The sequence below is a fragment of the Sorghum bicolor genome, chromosome 5, assembly GCF_000003195.3.
Source record: "Sorghum bicolor cultivar BTx623 chromosome 5, Sorghum_bicolor_NCBIv3, whole genome shotgun sequence".
NCBI classification, from domain to species: Eukaryota; Viridiplantae; Streptophyta; class Magnoliopsida; order Poales; family Poaceae; genus Sorghum; species Sorghum bicolor.
The window spans coordinates 5,448,892-5,470,142 of NC_012874.2; the positions used below are offsets into that span (position 1 = coordinate 5,448,892).

The 21,251-nt window shown below is 43.0% G+C and overlaps 2 protein-coding genes across 7 annotated transcripts; one reads left to right on the plus strand and one right to left on the minus strand.

Moving 5' to 3' along the window:
• LOC110435849 lies at nucleotides 580–6,088 on the minus strand. The gene is made up of 5 exons (XM_021461924.1): nucleotides 5,884–6,088; nucleotides 3,108–4,240; nucleotides 1,576–2,203; nucleotides 1,338–1,476; nucleotides 580–964 (listed from the first exon to the last, which is right to left on the minus strand). Exons 1-2 carry the CDS (start codon nucleotides 6,086–6,088, stop codon nucleotides 3,312–3,314), a joined length of 1,134 nt encoding a protein of 377 aa, XP_021317599.1. The 3' UTR covers nucleotides 580–964; nucleotides 1,338–1,476; nucleotides 1,576–2,203; nucleotides 3,108–3,311.
• Nucleotides 5,479–16,365, plus strand: LOC8072735 (disease resistance protein RPP13). Of its 6 annotated transcripts, none has more exons than XR_002453398.1 (7): nucleotides 5,479–5,654; nucleotides 5,802–5,915; nucleotides 6,010–6,075; nucleotides 8,896–8,965; nucleotides 9,377–10,428; nucleotides 15,895–16,084; nucleotides 16,174–16,365. XR_002453398.1 is itself a non-coding variant. In XM_021461348.1 (6 exons), exons 5-6 carry the CDS (start codon nucleotides 9,391–9,393, stop codon nucleotides 16,024–16,026), a joined length of 1,170 nt encoding a protein of 389 aa, XP_021317023.1. In that variant the 5' UTR covers nucleotides 5,479–5,654; nucleotides 5,802–5,915; nucleotides 6,010–6,075; nucleotides 8,896–8,965; nucleotides 9,377–9,390; the 3' UTR covers nucleotides 16,027–16,165. The 6 variants fall into 6 exon arrangements, 4 of the variants coding, with proteins under 4 accessions (XP_021317023.1, XP_021317024.1, XP_021317025.1 ...); XR_002453399.1 differs by having other exon boundaries at nucleotides 5,481–5,654; nucleotides 15,905–16,084; nucleotides 16,174–16,346; XM_021461348.1 differs by lacking the exon at nucleotides 16,174–16,365 and having other exon boundaries at nucleotides 15,895–16,165.

The window sequence follows — 21,251 nt, forward strand, 5'->3', positions numbered from 1 at the left end:
TTGTTTTTTCTATCTCCTTTTGTAACAATTGGCTGTGTACATCTCCGGATGTAGAGGCCGAATATTGAATATCCTTTATCGAAAAAAGTGTTCTTGTATCTTTTTGGCTACATATATCCTTCGTGGTTATAAAGGCTGTATTATTAATTAAAATACACTATCTCGAAAAACATGCGAACCATCCAAGGTTATCAATTATGGGCCATCACGTAGACATGATGTAATCTTGTTTATGGGCCGAGAGCGGAGCATCTGCAAGATCCATACACCTCGGCGTGACATACGTTGCTCAAAACAAAAAAAAAGCTAGGCATGACATATATACTATGTTGAGAGTCCACTAAAAAATAAAATAAAAAAAAAACCTTGTTGATGATAGAGGCGTGGTATATGATAAGATCAATCTTAACGATGGTTTTATGACCTAGTTTTAAACAAACAAGCAAAATGCATGCACTGGCCACATTGGTGCGCTGGGTGCTGATGGTGCGGTGGGCGGACGCGTTGGAAACCCACCGGTTAGAAAAATGTGTAAAGAGAGTGACCAAGTTCGAGCCTTTCATGGGAACAACTCGAGTGCCATGATTGGTTGCAGTTTTATACAAACAGTAAAGTCATCGCGGCAAAGCCATCGATGTATATAGAACATAGAAGAGATATGCTTTCACACATCGGTGAATAATGTATACAGAAGGTAGCAACATGTTTATTAATCAAAAAAAAGGTAGCAACATCTATATGGTGAGGCGGTTAAAACTCGTCCATGACATATAGGTACGTAGATATATAGGCTTACGTCCACCTCGAACAAACATGAAACATAATTCTGAGAACAGATGTGAGGCATCCCAAAATAAATATAAAAGATGCATGCTTTCTTCCTCCCAGGCAACTGACTTTATTTCCCTTCTCTTTGTGACGGCCTTGCGTACTTGCGTTTTTCAGGACATCTGTTCATTTAGTCCTACAAAATACAGAAAAGCGAAGTAGTATAAGAAGAGCACGACGAGCTCCTACAACATGTTTTACTTACCATCTTTCTCGGGATATCTTTACTTTGAGAACAAGGCCTTACTTTAAGTCCTACTATGTAGTGTGCCCATGCGTTGCTACGGGATAGCAACATTTTGTACTAAAACATATGGATCGCATGATAAGATAACAATACTGTAAAAATTAAATACCAATGTTAAATTGACAGTTAATTTAAAAAACAAAGTTTGTGAAATTAACGGTCACAGAGATCGCAGCATCGCAGACTCACAAACTCTACTTTTTAGATATTTCTATGATACGGCTAAGAACTGCATAATGATCGGAAGAAACCCGGCACGTACCATTCGTCCAGGTCCAACTCCAACATCCGGATCCTCCATACGATGCTGATGCTGCTGCTCCACCTTTCTCGACCCAACTAATGATTTTGAGCCACTTCACAGAGATGCCCATCGTGCCGCCAACAACCAGTCACCTCAACTGCATTTTTCTCGTTTTTTTAGCACCCGCATAAAACTGCAGCACAATGTCACAAGACGGGAGAGAGAGGGGGGGGGGGGGGAGGGTGGGTTTGCTCACATTACTTATCCAGTCCAAATTTAGCCAAGAACTCTACCTGCAGATCACGGGGATGCTAGGGGCCACCTGAAACTAACAGCTTCCTTCGTTGTATAGAATGTTTGTTGGATGGAGTTTCATCAAACAGACTCCAACTTAATAAAAGAGGATCCACTTTTAGTCTCTACATAAGCATATAGACAAGTTGTATAGGTAACAGAGAAAAGTCTGCTATTTATTTGATAGATCAAGCAAAGATATCTAATCACGAATGAACCATGGGATTGCGTAATCATCTAAATATATGCAAGCATTTAGTTGCATGTTCCAGACTGCACTGCTAGATAGCTCTATTTAGTCTACATGTCATTCTTAGTTCTATTTACCTCCAAATTGGTATCTGCTAGGATGCACATCATAGCTCCAGATTGGCTATCTATGAGACCTCAAGAGGAAAGGAATAATTCTATGTGTAAGCCATCTCATCAACTCAGAAATTAAGATAGTGCTATTAATAGCTGAGAAAGTAAAAGCCAACAAATTTGGCACTATATTTTGTCTCCAGAAATTCCTTGTACCATGACCCCATTATTCTTGGTATTGGTGGTGAGAGCAAGAGTGATCACCTCATAGATATGTTTATAGAAACCTGAACAATAAAACACAACACAGAGGTTCAGTCACAGGTTCGCGGTCCTATTTCACCTGCTACATGGTACTGCCTCATAGTACAAGCATTTAGGCAAATTTTGGAATCAATTAGGATGATATCTGGTCATGGTTAGGAAAGTTTTGCAGGCAAGCATGCGTACGGAGGTATTGGTGATTTAAGAATACTTGTTAGATTTCACTACTTGAGTTGATAGTTTCTCATAATTGTGTTTCCATGACAAACTCAGAGCAGATAGCAAAGATAATGACTCAACAAAGCAAGCTAACAAGCTAACACATCTAGTACTTGTACATTTAGATATCTCAATTTCATTTTCTGAACATCCAGAAATATAATTTTAAGTTCATTTTCTGAACAACAAGAGTTACTGTAGCTTTTAAATTGGTCAACAAATTAAATTTTCAAGTCATAAGCCAAGCTCAAGAACAATATAGTGAAGTTGTTGGCATCAAAGTTCTGCCGAGGTTTGCAAATTCAGCAAAAGCAAGATTAGCAAATCAATATATGTTGAAGTAATAGTCTGCAAATTTACAGCCATTCGATTTCAATACTTTCATATAATTCAACTTGCAAATTTGATAACACAAACCACTACCTATCAGTACTATGGTTGGTTAACACACAAGGGTAGAGCTTAGCGGAAACAATGGAAAAAAAAGTTTGAACAGAGCAGTAAATTAAAGCAGGCGGCGCAAGGTCTCACATCAGTTCCTAGATATGACATCTGCATTTTGGACAATAAATCGGGTCCCCAATATATCTATCTAAACTCATATCGATCCAAACATAAGCTCAAAGTCTGGTATAAAAGTGGAACAATCTTAAAATGTGTGAACGGATTGGGATGAGATAGGTATGGTGGCAGCTGTCGGTAAACAACCTGGTATGTGCAACTGGCGATGACAACAGCGAAGCTATCGGGGGAAGTCGATGTTGGGTCACCGCGCCACGAGGCCGGTGCCTCATCCTGCGCCATCGCCGCAGCCCGCGTTGGTGCCGCATCCTGTGCGACCGCTTGCTCTGGTGCCGCATCGAACACCCCTGCCACCGTGCATATAGGACTTCCAAGACCCTAATTTGGACATCAAAACTTTTTCCCAAAAATTTGGAGCCCTGAAACCCGATCCGAGACATAAATCAGCAGATAAATACATGCTCCGACCTCCGGCATGCACACGCCGCTGGACATGGCGGCGCCTATGCTAGTGGGACGTCGCGTCGCCTGTGCCACCGGGATGTTGCGTCGCCTAAAGCCACCAGGATGACACGCCACCTCCGCTGCTGAGACGCTAGGCGCGGCGACCGGAGGGTCGCAGCGGGTCGCAGTCGCCACCGGCGTTCGCGGCACGGGCAGCAGGCACCGGCGCAGCCGCTCGAGCAGCGGGCGCGCGGCGACCGGCGTGCGTGGTGCGCGGGCAGCGCGGCGCGGGCCGACGAGCGGGCACGCGGGAGTTCGCGCGGGCAACACGGCCACCAGAGTCCGCGCGGGCGCGCGCAGCGCGGTCGCTCGGCAACCGGAGATCGAGAGGAGGGCCACCAAAGTCCGCGTGGACGCGGCACGGTCGCTCGGCCACCGGAGATCGAAAGGAGCGGGCACCGGCGCGGCCGCTCGCTCGGCTACCGGAGATAGAGAGGAGCGGGCACCAGCGCGACCGCGCGAGCAGCGGGCGCGCGGCGGGGGCGCGGCCACCGGCGTGCGCGGTGCACGGGCAGCTGCGTGGATCGAGAGGAGGGAGATAAATGCGAGCAGGAGGAAGGAATGGCGAGCGGGACGGGAAGAAGAGAAGGAATATATGTTTCCTATAATATGAGCCGTGGGTCGCGTTCGCAGGTGGCGAGGAGGCAGACGGACGAAACTATTGCTGCACCAAAAAAATGTCCATCTTTTACTCTTTTTAGTTGTAGGAGATACCGCATAGAGAAAAGCATGACCAGCTTGTATATCTTCCTTGCTTCTAGCTCCAACATGCTTTGTCGTACGTTTCCAATTCTCAATGGCCAAAAGCAAAAGCCCTCAGATCAGGATGGATCCCTGCAAAGCCCCTAGATCAACATGAAGGTGAATGTAGGTATAATGTACCCAAATTATTGGCAAATGCCCTTAAACAGGGAATGACAACATATTTTTATGCATTTATCTTGTGGGGGTGCCCTGTTTCCCATCTCCAAGATTTGTACAACGTGACCTTGATTACTCCACCTAGCGGTGATAGAAAAGCCAATTCGACATTCACTCGTTCGTCCATTCTATATAGGATCTCTTAACAATCAGTTTCATCAACCCTGAAAAACCGCTGGCATAAATTACATTTGCACTATCAGTTTACTTAAGACAACCACAGATGGAAATAGTGAATTTAAACTGGTGATTTCCATTAAACAACCACCAATGTAAAATACACTATTTACGCCAACGGTTTTCTTAACAAACTGCCGGTGTGAACCCATTTGCACTAGCGGTTCTTGATCCAGGCCCACATATTTTACACTAGTGGCGCTTGCTTCTTATGAACCGCCAGCGAAAAAATCGCTGTCATCAAGAAATTTAGATTATGTTCTAGTGCTTACCTCAAACTCAAATGAAAACATGAAAAAAAATTAAGAACAAATGGACGAAAAATAAAAAGCTTTACCTTGTCAATCAAAGGAATACGTGCTCCATGCATGTTCGCATGTGACGCATCACGCATCCGAAAGGTAAAAGATGCACGCCTTCGAATTCCTCCCTGCTGGCAACTGGCTTTAATTACCTTCTTTAATTAATCCGTGCAACGGCTCTGATCAACCTCAGGGCATCTTTAGTTAGATCAAACGTTCAGGTAGCTGGGTGCGGCTGCGCCACAGCATTTATATATATTCCTTGCTTGTCGCTGCAACATATGCTTTGTCATTTCGCATTCCAGTGGCCAAAAGCAAAAACCCTCCAGATGAGATCAGGATGGATCCCTTCGCAGCCTAAAGCAAGCAACATGCTTCCAACGGCGTGGTCTAAAGCAAAAGCAGTGAGGGTACATTCCTTCCTGGGCGCAGCAAGCACGCCCTGCCCCCTGTGACCTTATTTGGATGGACATATATTCATCTTAATCCATATATATTGAATTAGATCAGATCCGAGTGAAATTAAACTAAGTTCTATTCCAATCCACTCAAACAAATGTGGATTGAAGTGGATATATACGCATACATCCAAACAAGGCCTGACCCGTCTGAAAATATATCCAAGCTTCCCGATAGATACAATACATGCAGCCTCTATGTCTATAAAGCAGGCCTCCTATAGCTGCTTCTTCACGTCTGATACCCCCACCATATCGCTTTCATTCATTCATGTCACACACATCACTGCTGCGCTGATCCATCCGTCGATCTGACATCAGAGCCAACTGCCAAGCTTGCAAACTCGTCGATCATCTCGCTCTGTGTGACTGTAAGCACTCAACATTAGTTTAGCATGTACTTCTCCTCGATCTGTTTCTTTTCCTTTTATTTCAAATAATGAAATAGAATTGCCCTCCATAGAGGTCGCATTGAACCAACCACTGATGATAATAAGGTATTTTTGTTTTATTTGCAGAGTTGCATTGATTGCTTCCATTCGTTGTGATTCTAACCCAACATCAATTTTCTCATATTTGTTCAACGAACCACGAACATACCAATCATCGTGGTTTCCAGTAATACAAAAATTGTATGTTGCCCCCTTCCTCTATCGCCGTCTGGTTTGCTTGATTCATCTGCTTCATCTGTTGATCGAACCATCCGCTCTGTTGATCTGTTCTCAGGGCACGTGGGTCCGTTCGGTGCCAGGTGCCAGCGGGTGAACTCCTCGATCATCTTGTTCTGTAAATGTAAGCACTCCATATTCAGCACTGCTCGATCTGTTATTCGTTTCAAATAAATAATACTAGTTATTCGTAATTTCAGAGTTGATTGCAACCATCCGTTGTCATTCAAACTCAATCTTTCCATATTTGTTTGGATAAGAACGATATCTGTCATCATGGTTTCCAGTTAAACAAAAAATTGTATGTTGTCCCCATGTCTGTTCTGTTCTGGTGTGGCTGATTCTCATGTGCTTCATTTGTTGATATTATAAAAGATTTTTATCCACAAGACCATAGGACAGTCAGAAAGAGCAGATTTGTGCACCTGTATTGTACTCATTGAAATAGTCATAGACACGTTGTGAAAAAACATTGTTTGCTTGGGTGTGCTGGAGACACAAAATATAGAATCATGGTGTCCAGTGGACAAAATCGATGAATGAAGTGTGCTACGCACAAATCTGCCTTGTGTTGCAGATAAAACTAAAATCCCTAGCTATGTACACTAAAAAGATTTACAGTGACCTAGGTGGGCACGAATTTCAACCGCCTCAGTTAATGCCTGGCATTAACCAAGCCGGTCATTTTTATTAACCGAGGCAGTTACAAAAATCACCTCGCAAAATTTATTAACCGAGGTAGATATACTAATGTAACCATATCGATAAATCATTAACCAAGGTGGACATTTTAACTCCAACCGCCTCGGTAAATCAGGACTAGCCCACCAGCCCAAGAGGCCCAGTTCTGAAGTCACATAGATATACAAGAGACTAGGGTTTCAGCCTCAGCCGCACTCCTCTCCCCAAGCGGAACTTCTCTCCCTCCCACCTCGCACAGTCGCACTGCTCTATCACCTCACACATACAAAACAACTCCTAAAGCGGCTAGACATGCTGGTTATTGACATAGTTATGATTAGAAATAAATATATATTGTCATATTAATGTAAATATTAATTTATATTTTGAACTCCATGATCATCATAAAATAAATTAGTTTTAAAATTCTATAAAAACAATAAAACAAACTAAACAAAAATATATAATATTATTGTCATTGTTTGTTACATGTTAACAGTTTTTTCCCCTGTTGTAACACATGGGCATATTTGCTAGTAATTGATAATGAGAACTTTTACTAGCAAATAAACACCAATATTAGTTCATCAAGATTCAAATAACTTCGAGCTAGAATGATAAGATAGAGCATGATTTAGGAAAAAAATAAAGTATTTTTGTAACTTTTTGTGCTAAAACTAATTTTCTACGAATTTTATAAGATTTATAATTCCATTTTTGGAAAAGTCACTTTTTATTGTAGGATTTATAAATAATTCCATTTTATAAGTTTCTTTTTATAAGATTTATAATTTTGTTCCAATATTGTAGGATTTATAATTCCATTTTTTCATTCAAAATATCAGGATACATTTTTGGAAAAGTTACTTTTTATGAATTTTGGTCAATTTTAGAAAATAAATTTTATCCTGATACTTTGATTTTAATGATAAGATATCCTGATTTGTAAATTTTAATTATGAATCATAATTAAAGCTGTCCAGGGTGAGTTCAAATGGTTTTGAAAGTTGAGCGGCTGAGAGGGGACCACAAAAATTGAGGAAGTTAAATGACTTTTTACTTAGAAAAGCCGACCTTTCTTGAACCTCCAAAGACAGGACACACACCTTCCGATCATGAAATGCATAAAAGAAGCCTACAGGAAAAAAAAAACTGCCCTTGGAGCCCGGCCGCATGCAGGTAGACGCAGCTAGTACATTTGGGGTAGTTCAGGCACTTCCTCCATCCTAAATTATAAGTCATTTTAAAAATTTTAGAGATTTAAATCATCCTAAGTTTAATAAAATTTAGATGATAAAATAATAATATTTATGATACCAACTAAGTATCATTAGGTTTTTCGTTAATTATATTTTCATAGTATATCCATTTGATCTCATAAATCTTTATAATTTTTTCTATAATTTTGATGAAACTTGAGATGTTTTGACTCTCCAAAGTTCTTGCAATGCCTTATAATTTAGGATGGAGGGAGTAGTTTACCAATAAATAGCTAGATGGAGCTTAGAAATAATAATAAAAAATATTATAATAAGAGTTATGTAAGCCATGAGAAAGTTATTTTTAGGAGATCGTGGTAGACTAGCTATTTAACTGTCATTAGTTATTTCTTCTGTCTCCTTGATAGGTAATAGAATTCTTCGTGGACTAGTTATGTGACGCCCTTATACTTGAAAACCGTATCCTCATTGCTTCAAAAATAACTTGCAATAGTTGTATTGAAAACCGATATCCATCTAGTTATGTAAGCTATGAGAAAGTTATTTTTGAAGCAACCCATATCCTACGGTTTCTTGCAATAGTTGTATTGAAAACTCCATAATTGTTTCATATAAAGTTAGATCAAGATGTTTTATAAAAAAAATATTGAGCGTGATGCGATCTAACTTTATAGTCCACAAATTTTGTATTTGATGAAGCTGTTCAGAGTAAAAGAATTAGTCTGTCTGCCACTAGTCCACTACCAGCTCAGTTAACTAGGCGGCCATGCGCAACAATAAGGTCGCCTTGAGTTTCCCACACACCTCATGTCTCCTAGCTCCCTTCTATGTTTAAGCTGATTCATCAAGCTCATCCGCCCCAATCCATCAAGCAGACAGTAGCCACGCCAAGCTTTCCGACCATCTCAAACCTTACTTCCAGTTCCATCCAGCCATCGCTCAACAGGACCACAAGATACCAATTCGTCCTCGTTGATATGTACTATTATACATATATCAATCGCAAATCTAACAATTCGTCCTCTTGCTTTACTCCCAACAAGACCACAAGAGACCAAGGAACTGAAGGACACAGAGCACTCTGTGTTCCCGCTAAAAATCAAGCTTTATAAGGTGCATACATACTCCTCTTTCTTTCCTTCTTTGTTTCTCTGTATTTTTGTTTCTTCCACGTACGGGCTGAGATTGGTGTAGCTGTGCTCTCAATTTTTAGGTGCCCCACTATATAATATGTATAGTAACATGCATCGTCCATGTATCAGACTTCATGATAATATGATATTGACGTCTGATACCCATTAATTTGTCAACTCCGTGCTTTTAGCTTCTGTTACTATGTGCCAGATCTGGAATCCAAAAGTGGATAGCCAACCAGATCTGGTGTCAACCAACTGCTGCAGAGCTTCCTTTAATTTGAATAGTGCCAAGATTAATTACAGGGGGGCTCGATTGACGATTTTACCATCAAGACTAATTTTCATTTAAACAAATCACATGACATTTTTATCTATATTGATTTTGTAGATACAGAACCTGCAATGGCTGTGGTATTGGATGCTTTGGCATCCTATCTGCAAGATATGCTGGTGGAGATGGTTGAAGAAGAGGTGCATCTGCTCTTGGGTGTTCCCGATGAGATAGAAAAGATGGGCATCAAGCTCGGGGACCTCAAGAGGTTCCTTGCTGATGCTGACAAGAGGAACATTAGAGACGAGACTGTGCAGTCATGGGTCAGAGAGCTTAGAAATGCCATGTATGATGCCACCAATATCCTTGATTTGTGCCAGCTCAATGCCATGGAACGGGGTCCGACCAAGGATATGGGTTGCTTCAATCCCTTGCTCTTTTGTATAAGGAACCCTCTCTATGCTCATGACATTGGTAATCGCATCAAAAGCCTTAATAAGAGGCTAGATGACATTGAGAAGCGTAGCAAAGCCTTCAACTTCAACCTTGCATCTTATGAGGACAACACGAGAATGGTAGAATCCTCCCTTCGCGCTAGGCGGGAGACGACGGGGGAGGATGAGTTTGGTGTGGTTGGTGTGAAGATTGAGGAGGACACTAGAAGTCTTGTGGATTTGCTCATACAGAAGGAGAAAAATGTACATGAACACAAAAATGTTATGGTTTATGCTATTGTGGGAGTTGGGGGGATTGGCAAAACCACCCTTGCCAAGAAGATCTTTAATCATGACTTCATCAAACAAGAGTATGAAAAGAGAATATGGTTGAGTGTCAATAAAGAATTTAATGACATTGATCTATTAGAGAGAGCTATCACTGAAGCACAAGGAGACCTTCAAGCAGCGAGAAACACAAAGGCTGCACTAGAGCGAACCCTTAAGGAAGCCTTGAAGGGGTGCAAGACCTTGTTGGTGATGGATGATGTTTGGGACCCCCATGTATGGGAGAAGGTGCTCGAGCCTCCTTTGATAAACTCACTTGCTCGAGGAAGCCGTGTTCTTGTAACAACAAGACATGACATGGTTGCTCGAGGCATGACGGCGGAGGTGCCGTACCACCATGTCAAGAAATTAGAGCATGAAGATGCCTGGTCTTTGCTGAAGAAGCAGGTCCGTACAATGTCAATTCATGTGTCTTACGTGTTTTGTTTTCAAGAATGCAATTTTACTTCTAATATGCATATCCTCCTGTTGCAGTAACTTCTATGTCATTAATAAATTTCTTTGCTAATGTCTTACACCTTATCTCGAAGAAATCTTGGATACGTTTTACATGCACAATGGCTAATAGTAATTTGCTAAAAGATACTTATAGTTTGATGACAAGAGTTAAGTGGGGTGTTTTAGTGTTGGAAACAACTCATGCAAGGAATCCTTTAGTTAGAGCTTGTTCCAATTCCTACTATTTCTTAGAAGTAGTAAAACTAAAGTAATGGCTCTTCAGTTCAAGTAGCCAGGAAGAAATGCCCAATGCTAATGATTATAGCATTTGAACTATTTTCACTGTTACTGCACATAATGTGCAAAACTACAATAAGGTGAAAACTGACCCTAGTTGGTATTTTGAACATTGATTTTATGAATCAAGGATCTTCAAAGTACTATTAAAATGTAACTTATGAAAGTGCAGCACGCTTCAATGAAAAAACTTAAAAAAGAACCAGCATTACTAACAAGAAAAACTTGACTACATCAAGGAACGTGTATAATGTTCTTATTTCCTTAATTACATTGCAAAAATGACGTTAGTTAATTATGATTTGGCATAGGTGCTAACATACTAAACATTGTTACATTTATACATAGATTCACAGATGCTTCACTAACGATGAATTTAAGCTTTCTAAAGTTTTACTATATAACTTTCAGCATTTAAATTTTGTCATAAATATATTTACTCTGTGAGTCCATCAGGCTCAACTCCACCCCCTATGCAATTTTCTATTTTAAAAGAAAAAGTCTACTTAACACCTTACTCTTGGAAATTGTATAATCCAGAGTCTCACCTATAAACCAGTCACTACACTTTAAATTATTATATATTAAAACCCATCTAAATAACCCTCAAAACAGATTTGAATGCAGTTTTTATCACTCGCATATTACATATGTGCTGATATAGCGGTGACTCAATAAAAATGGGAAAAATGTCTACACAGCCCCCCTAATATATCAACCCTTAATATTTTACGAAGTTATTACTCCTACTTTTTCTAGTTTTTGTCGTCTCACCGTCATCTAGCACCGAAGTAATTTGGCACATTAGTGAAGCTGCCATTAAAGCAATCTTAGGGATTACTTAGATGGTTTTTAATACTTTAAGGGATAGAATATCTGATATTACATGTGAGAGAGTGATGTAAACAACTATAAATAGTTATGGGGGATTAAATAAATAGACTTTTTCAATACTAAAACCAACCATTTATATCATGCGAATTTACCCAACAACCGACAGAGTAGTCAATGAAGAGTGGTTTAACAAGAGGCGGCATGATGGACTTTAGCCTTACAGATTCACCTTCCTAAAAATTCTTGAAAGTCCTTATATTTTGGGAGGGGATTGACTTTTTAATTTTCAAAATTTAGGAACATAAAAATAAAATTTTGAAAATTTTATTCTCTCTAATAGTACTTTACAAAGATTTTCCAATAAATTAAATCCATATCAGCTAACCATATAAAGATTGTGCAAGAGAACAAAAATAGAGAAAGTCTAGCTTATGATCGAGACCAAGTCCACACTTCAAAATATATGCAGACAGGCCGGTTTGGTTGGGTGGCTAAACCACCAATAAAGCTTCAGAAAGTCACCTTTAGGCTGTTTCTTTGCCTGTTCGGAGTCCAAAGCTACGTTCCATGGAGCCACCAACCACCCTCTAGCCAGGCTCTAGAAAAACACGGAGGGTGGTCATTTTTTGGGATCCTGGATTGGCTTAGCTCTGGTGGCTGTTCTCCTCAGCTCCCATATCTGCGACGCTCACCCCTCCGAATTCACCGACAGTAAGCTCCGCATCTTCTCCAACTCCAGCAGACCGCATCTGCTCCTCCTCCAGTGATCCCCATCTCCTCCTCCGGTGCTCCTCCCATATGCAAACTCCCAAGGCAAGCCCCCCGCGGCAAAGGCCCGGCCCGTTGCACGGCCAGGTGGCGTGCCCGGTAGCAAGAGCATAGTCCTCCAGGCAGTGTCGCAGAGGTGCTCGCGATGCTTGGTAGTTCCTCCTCTGAGCGGTGAAGAAGTTCCCCCACTAGTGCAACATCAATTGTGCTTCTTTGGTATCATAAATGTTATTTTATTACATAAATATAGTCAAACTTTATATATTTTGACTCATCAAAAAAATTAGAATAACTTATAATTTAAGATAAAAGGAGTATATACGATATGGACATGGACTGATGAACAGTTCTTGTGGCTACATTTATCCCTACACTCTAACATTACAACAATGAGTGTCGTATAAGAGCAATAGAGTATGGAACTGAACCTGAGACAAACCCGCAACAGGAGCCTGACTCAATCAACTTGACAACCCAAGGCCGCTCAACAATTAAGGAGGCTCAGGCCTAATGTATTGACCCAACATGGGGCTTTGTCTCGGCTTACAATGGCCCCAACTTCTTACCATCCTTCCTAGCTCTGTCAACACATATATGGGCCTACAATGTCTTCACCTTTTTCATCCTTCCTAGCTCCATCAATACATGGGCCTACAACAGCCCTAATTTCTTACCGAGCTCCACATGTATATGTGGGCGAGACGACTCATAGGCCCTGTTTGGTTGAGTTGTGACTTTTATAAAAGCTGTTGTGAGCTGTGACTTTAAAAAACATGTGAGAAAAGAAGCTTTGGTAAAAGAAGAAGACCGTTTGGTTGCGCAACTACGGCTTTGGAAAAACTATAGAATATGGACCCAACAAGTCATCCCCAACTAACTCAATCCCTCTCTCACTAAAGAGTGGCCCCACTCGCCAGCCTCTCCTCTTCCTTGTTCCACTTTGTGCAGTGGGGCCTGGAGCCCATCGGCCTAGACCTCGCTGGCCTTGCTCCACCGAGGATGCAGAAAACACGCTGCTGTAGGGAGGAGGGAGAGGACGTGCAGCAGGAGCTCCCGCGCCCAACACCGCGCGTGGGAAGAAGAGGCTTGTGCCGGCCGCCGGAGCTCTCATGTGCCCAAGCAGAGGCCCAAACCCGGCACCACACGTCGGAGGAAGAGGCCGCACTGGCCGTTGGTGCCCCTGTGCGCGCCTACGCAGAGGCCTGCGTCGGCCACTGGAGCTCCCTTGTGCGTCGTCCACTAGAGCTCTCGCGCTTGCCTGAGTAGAGGCCCGATTCTTCTTCCTCTTTGTATGGAGAGCAGTCGAGCTCGACCTAGGGTTGCGGGCCTGCATGGTGGAGTCGGCTGGCCGCGGACCTGAGGTGGGGGCGTGCGGGCGCCGTCAAAGTGGGGCGGTGGCGAGGTTTGGGCCATGCAGGTGGCGTTGGAGCATGATGCTTGCAAGGTATCTAGGTGGCGCGGGTAGGAGTAGCAGACGAGAGATGTCGCCGACTAGAAAGAACGACGAAATATCGAACCGGTATGTTCATAATCAGTGGCAAGTGGGTAATATTTTACCCCCAAAAGCAGTTGAAAGTAGGTGGTGAGGTGCTTTTGAAGATGTACTATAGTGAAAACTGCTTTTGGGCAAAGGCAGTTGTGGCTTTTGGATTCATTGGTTGGCTTTTGGCTTTTGTAAAAATAGAAGTAGGTTCAAAAGCCTAACCAAACGGGGCCTAGCTAGTTACTCTGTAGCGCTATAAACACGCGGTTTTTTGCCCTAGCAAGTACGACTACAGGGAAAACACAAATCATACATTGCATCCACGTAGAGTATCATTTATATTACTTCCAGTTTTTTTCCTGATCTATAAGTTCGTTTCATTTAATTGGCTTAGCTGCTTGTAGGTGATCGGGAATGGAAATAATGATGAAAAAAATGTTGACAGACTTAAGTAGATTGGAATGGAAATTATAGAAAAATGTGATGGTTTGCCACTTGCTGTTAAAGTAATGGGAGGCCTCCTACGCCAGAAAAATACGAGACAAAGGGACTGGGAAAAAATCCTAAATGATTCTATATGGTCAGTGTCCCAAATGCCTGAAGAACTAAACTATGCAGTATACCTTAGCTACCAAGATTTAAATCCAAATTTGAAGTCTTGCTTTCTGCACTATGCCCTCCTCGCCAAGAACACAGTGTTCTATGCCAACAACATTGTTGCCATGTGGATTAGTGAAGGATTTGTTCGTGGAAACAGCACATGTGATTTAGAAGCACTAGGAAAGGACTACCATGGCCAGTTAATAGCTTTTTTTTAGATAAAGGATATAAAATCCGGCCTCTACATCCGAGGATGTACACAGCCCAGTATTACAGAGTTTTATAAGAGATAAACAAAGAGAGCCAAAGTCCTATACATGGACCAGGACGCTAGTTTAAACAATATAAATGTTTCCATCCTTTATTGGATATCTCTAAAGCAATTACTTCTAATTTCTTGCTTATCTTCGAGAGCACGTCCATGGCTGTCTCATCATGCTGCAGCTGAGCCCAAAAGCATAACCAGTACGCTCCCCTGAAAATTACCTGCATAATAGAGTTAGTTTTCATTTTATTAAAAACATAATCATTGCGGCATCTCCAAATAGCCCAAAGCAAAGCAGCCACCCCCACCCAAATCAGATCTCTAATCTTTTTATTTTAATTAGATAGCCAAGTACCAAACATGTGGCTGATTGATCTAGGTTGGGTCAAACTAGTAGCAAAGAAGATAATCCTCCAAATCATTTTGGTAAAGAGACAGTCTAGGAATAAATGTTGAATAGTTTCATTCCCATTACACCAAATGCACTTCTGACTCCCTTTCCAATTTTTCGTAGCAAGGTTGTCTTTGGTTAGGACGACACCCCTTTGCAGGAACCAAAGAAAAATTTTAATTTTTAGAGGTACCTTTATCTTCCAGATCTTCCTATGCCGAAAGGGTGTATGTGTATCTATAAGATTGAGATACAAGGAACGGACAGAGAAGAACCCTGATCTGGTTAAACTCTATCTGAAATAATCTGAACCATCCACCAATTCGACATGGGATATCTTTGCCACTAGACTAAGCCAATCTGTAAGTTTATTATCCACCAAGGCCCTCCTAAAAGATATGTTCAGAGGGTTCGTACTCATCACTTTTGAGACTGTGGCGTGAGGATCTCTCACTATGTTATATAAAGATGGATAACTAGCTTTCAGAGACTTAGCCCATACCCATGTATCATCCTAAAACCTAGCTGCGGTTCCATCTTTAATATGAAAAGAACCTTTTGCCAACACCTCATCTTTGATACGCATGAGGCCTCTCCAAAAATGGGAGTCATTGGGCTTAGCTGTCACCTGGGATAGGCTTTTGGAGTTTAGGTATTTATTCCTTAAAAGTGTTTGCCATATACCTTCTGTATTCAATAGATTAACCAGCCATTTGGCTAGGAGGCACTTGTTTTGCAATTGTAAATTTAGGATACCTAATCCTCCTTGATCCTTAGGGCGGCACAGGATGTCCCATTTGGCAAGGCGATATATATGTTTATCAGAAGATCCTTGCCAAAAGAACCTTGATCTATAATGATCTAGGTTCTTTAAGACTCCCTTGGGAATCTCAAAGAAAGACATCATGAACATCGGCAGGCTACTTAGGACTGAATTAAGCAGTACTAGTCTTCCCCCATAAGACAGGTACTTCGCTTTCCAGCAAGAGAGTTTCTGTTTGAAACGATCTTCTACTTTTCTCCATTCAGAATTAAGGAGTTGTCTATGATGCATAGGGATCCCAAGATATCGGAAGGGATATTCACCAGTATTGCATCCAAAGAGACTAGTATAAAAGGATTCCATCTCTTTATCAGCTCCATAGCAGAAGACTTCAAATTCTGTGCTTGTTCGAGGTTGTGATCAATAAAGATAATGGTGTCATCTGCATACTGTAATATGGACAGACCATCATCTATAAGGTGGGGTATAACACCTCTTATCTGACCGTCGGCTTTTGCTCTGTTAATAAGGAGAGCTAGCATATCTGCGACGATGTTGAATAAGATTGGTGACATTGGATCTCCCTGTCTGAGTCCACGTTTGGTCTGGAAGTAGGGCCCTATGTCATCATTGACTTTGATTCCCACACTCCCACCTGTGACCATAGTTTCTACCCATCGACACCATTTGGGGGAGAAACCTTTCATACGTAGCGTTTGTTGTAAAAAAGACCACTTCACTTTGTCGTATGCCTTTTCAAAATCAATTTTGAAAATGACACCGTCTCTCTTTTTAGTGTGAAGCTCATGGATGGTTTCATGTAAGATGACGACCCCCTCCATTATATTCCTGCCTGGCATAAAGGCAGTTTGTGTTGGTCTCACTACAGTTTTAGCTACCATATTAAGCCTATTTGTGCCCACTTTAGTGAATATTTTAAAGCTCACATTAAGAACACAAATTGGCCTGTATTGCTGATTTTTTATGGCATTATTAACTTTTGGGATTAAGGTAATAATACCAAAATTCAGACTATATAGGTCAAGAGTCTTCCTATACAGCTCAGTGAATAAGGGAAGGAGATCATCCTTTATCACTTCCCAAAACACCTGATAGAATTCCACCGGAAAACCATCTGGTCCTGGAGCTTTATTATGCTCCATTTGGAAGACCGCATCCCTCACTTCAGATTCAGTGAAAGGGCTAATGAGGATGTCATTTTCCTCTGGAGATACCTGTGGAATATCCAGGATTTGGTCTTCCCTAAGGGAAATCTCTACACTCTCCGGCTGTCCAAAGAGTTCTTTATAGTAAGTCGTAATATGTCTTTTGAGATTATAATCTCCTATCACAGCACCTTGATCATTCTCAAGTTTATAGATATGTTGCTTGCGATGTTTCCCGTTGGCCACTAAATGAAAGAACCGAGTGTTAGCATCCCCTTCCAATAGGGTTTTAACTTTGGCTCTCTGGTACCATTTCAGTTCCTCCTCTATCAGAAGGTTAACCAAACGCTCTTTTAGGTAATGCTTCAGATTGATCTCTTGATCACATAAAGGAGAGATCACAGCTTTCTTATCAATTTTCTCTAAAAGAGCTAACAAAGTCTTTTTTCTTTTCGATATGACCCTGCTGTGTGTTTTGCCTATCCCCTTAGATATTGGCAGAGTCTACAAATTTTAAACTGCCATCGTTCAAGGGGAGTTGACCCAGAGCATGGAGATTGCCAAATATTTGCAACCATATCATAAAATCCATCTCTTATCATCCATCCTCTCTCAAATTTGAAAAGGACTATTGTGGGCCTGGTGGGTCGAAGCACCTGTATTAAAAACCAGGGGGGTATGGTCTGAAATATTACCATCCCTTGGTTCTACTGTGGTTAAAGGAAACGTGATTTCCATTTCTGTGGTAACTAGGACTCTATCCAACTTTTCAAAAGTTGGATTATCCCCTGGGCCAGTCCTTGTGTATTGGCAGCCAGTCATAGTAATCTCCTTAAGATCTAGAGATTCAATAATAGCATTAAAAAGATCTGGCCATTTAGGGTCAAAGTCCCCAGTACTTTTATCTTCAGGGCATCGCATAATATTAAAATCCCCTCCTATGATATATGGTAGGGATTCTTTAGAGCACGTGTTAGCCATTTCAACTAGGAAATCACGCTTATGCTGGAGTTGTGCTGGTCCATAGACCGAATATAGCACAAACTTAGTCATTTGATTTGACTCTAAAGGTGAATTTTACATAATAGTCTCCCTCCACAATAGCTCCAATGTCAAAGACATTCATGTTCACACCGAGCAAGATACCCCCCGACCTACCGTGGGGTGCCATAGTGTGCCAATGGAAATCATGTCCTCCACAAAGATTTTTAAGAACATGATCTGGGAATGAGTCCCGCCCTGTTTCGGAAAGCGCAATAAAATTAATCTGCTCTTCCTTAACTAGTTCAGCCAAATACCTATGCTTAGCCAAGTCTCCCAGACCTCTGCGATTCCAGAAGACACCCTTCATTTTATGATAATTTTGGAAGGGGTTTTTGGTTTTTTAGGAAGTTTGCCTTTCAAAGTATTTTTGGCATTATTGTATTTTTTCTTCATTGGGAGTGGAGAGAGATCGATTAATTGATCACTCTCATCCTCCAGCAAATTCCCATTTAAATTACCACAGGCGTGGCTGAGAATTGCATCAATTTGGCTTTCTCGCTCATCATCACTCTCAAAATTGGAGAGTCTGGATTTGATAGAGCATTTTTTTTCATTAGCACATAAAACCAACCTATCTACCTCTAAGTTTTTAAAACAGAGTACGTCTGAGGTATCTAGGTTGATGCCTATCCTACCAAAGTTTGAAATAACTTTAGGATCTGGAAAGCTAGCGAAAGAGTTACCTGGAAATTCGAAGTTCTTTTTCGCTGCCATCCGTTCAACCTTGTGCATATCGTCCTGAAGATTACCTATGAATTCAAGGTTCTTCTTTGCCGTCAGCCGTTCGGTCTTCTATAGGGTATGGACGTCGGCCATCGCCGCAATCCTGGAGCTCCGTCGCAACTCTTTAATAGGAGGAGCAGCCGCTGGGGGTTTGAAAAACCCCACTGTCAGTGAAGCCTTGGCCAGCTGCGAAGGAGATGCAGGGGACCTGGGTAGCGACGCAGCAGCAGCAGTGGCCGTCGCGGTCGTGGGGTCCTCCGTCGCCCTGAGAGGCGTGTCCCCAGCTGCATGGGAGGCAGGGCGGGGTGCGGCTGTTGGCACACCTATCTCCCCAACAGCCGTAGCACTGGCCACTGCGGCATCTGGAGAAGCAGGCGAGGGGGCACCAATCATCGCGCCCTCCAACTCGGCACTTGGAGGAGTAGAAGGCGAGGGGGCAGCGGGCGAGACACCTCCCCTCACCCCTGCAGGAGCAGCACCACCCCTCACCTCGGCACTGTGAGCCGGTAGTGAAGGAGCCGCGATAGTAGACTTCCTCACTAGCGGCCTGGTGGGTGCTGTCACCGACGCGACAGTGACTCCCAATGACGCCACAGTGGAAGCAGAGACGGTGTCCGCAGGAGCCGTGACGTCCCCCATCACCACACTAGTGGGGGCAGCAGAAGCGAGAGTATCTCCTGGAACCTGGACATCGCCCTCTCCCACCAGGGCCCGGTCCAGCACTGAGGAGACGTGGACCAGCGCGGAGGGGGCGTGGTCTAGTGTGGAGGTGGGGGGGGGGCAGTTGCTGAAGTAGAGCCCCTGTACTGTCCTAGACAAGAGCAGTATCCGCCACCGCACAGCCCTGTAAGTCTGCAGCAACGTCTCCAACAGAGACAAGCGACGATGGTAACACAGAAATAGAAGAAGGGTGAATATGATTAGGATACTCAGCAAGGGCATTATATGCTGCCAACTCTTCTTCCATTAGGGGCGAATAAGTCTTCAGTGTAGCCCCGTCATCTGCTTCAAGCATGACCTTAAGACTGATCTCATTTAGTAGCTGTTCGCAGCCCTGGTCCAGGGCCACTCCCACCAATGATGATTGCTGCTGATGTGGCATGTTTTGGGGAGGTGCCTGAGACTTGTCAGATAGAGTTTTCGGGTTAGGATCTTGAGGTTTGGGATACTCATCCTCAGCATCTTTCATCACACGGTCTCCCCCAGAAAGATTATCATCATCACCCAACAGATCATCATCATCTGGGTCGGAGTCATTATTGTGGATAGCTTCGTGAGTCTTGAACAAAAGACGGTAAACGCTATTGCCAACACACACATCAGCTTGCTTGGGGATTTTTTTAACATCAAGGACCGCTACTAGGATGCGGACCTGACCAGTTGCGCGAAGGTGCACCATGTCAACCTTTTGTGTGGCTCCCATAATGGACCCAACAGCCCAAAGAGGAAGAAACGAACGAAGAACACGGGGCACCTTGGTGACAGTCACCCAGACCTGCTCTAGCACTTTGATCGGTTGGACATCATCAACAAATTCTTCAAATATGATGGTACCCTCTCTGTTCTTCGTGGTGATCGTACGAATGGCGATCATACGTTCCAGCTCTTCCAAACTTGGGAACGGGACAACAAATGATTTACCATCTTGCTCCTGCACCTACCACACCCAATGGACTGGAATAATCCTAGCCAGTTCTGCTTGAAGCAACTGAGCAGATACCTCGCCTGCTTCCACAGTGATGAGAGCTGTAGCTGATGACTGAATCGGATTAACAATTTGATTGTTTTTGGCTGCTTGGATCTGGAAAAAGCCCATCCCATCCTCGGCGGCGCCACAATAAGCAACTGTTGGTTTGGGGCCCCGAAGCAGCGGACATTGATTTGTATAGTGTTCCTCCATACAGATCGCGCATTCCGGTTTCACCAGCAGCTCCTTGCGTTTCCTCTTCTGCTTGCCTTGTTCATCATCGGTAATCTTCCGTGCAGCCTCCTCAGTGAAGGTGTTGTTGACAGAAGCCCGGCCGGCACCTTGGTTTACTTGAACGGTCCCATCGAAGGCATCAGCACGGCGCTGGGCACCCACTGCAGCCCTGTTGACCTCATCGTGGTCCTGTGCAGCGAGTTTGGGGGCGGTGCGGCCATGACCATGCGCCTGTGGTCCAGCCCCACGACCAGGTTGTGTACCTCCACGACCATGCCCATGGCCAGCGTTCCTACCACGTCCGCGTGCATCAACCGAGCCTCTTCCCCGACCGCGGCGGCGATCAGGTTCCGCACGGTTCGGGGCATGCCGGCCCCGAAACCTTCCAAGGTCACCACCAGCCATCAGCGCGTCGCGGTAGGAGATTCGCGGCGGAACTTTGGCGGCGAGGAAGAGGTGCGGGTTCACCAGGCGCCGCCTAGGTCTCACAATTCTGTCTTTCGTGTCGAAGTCAGCA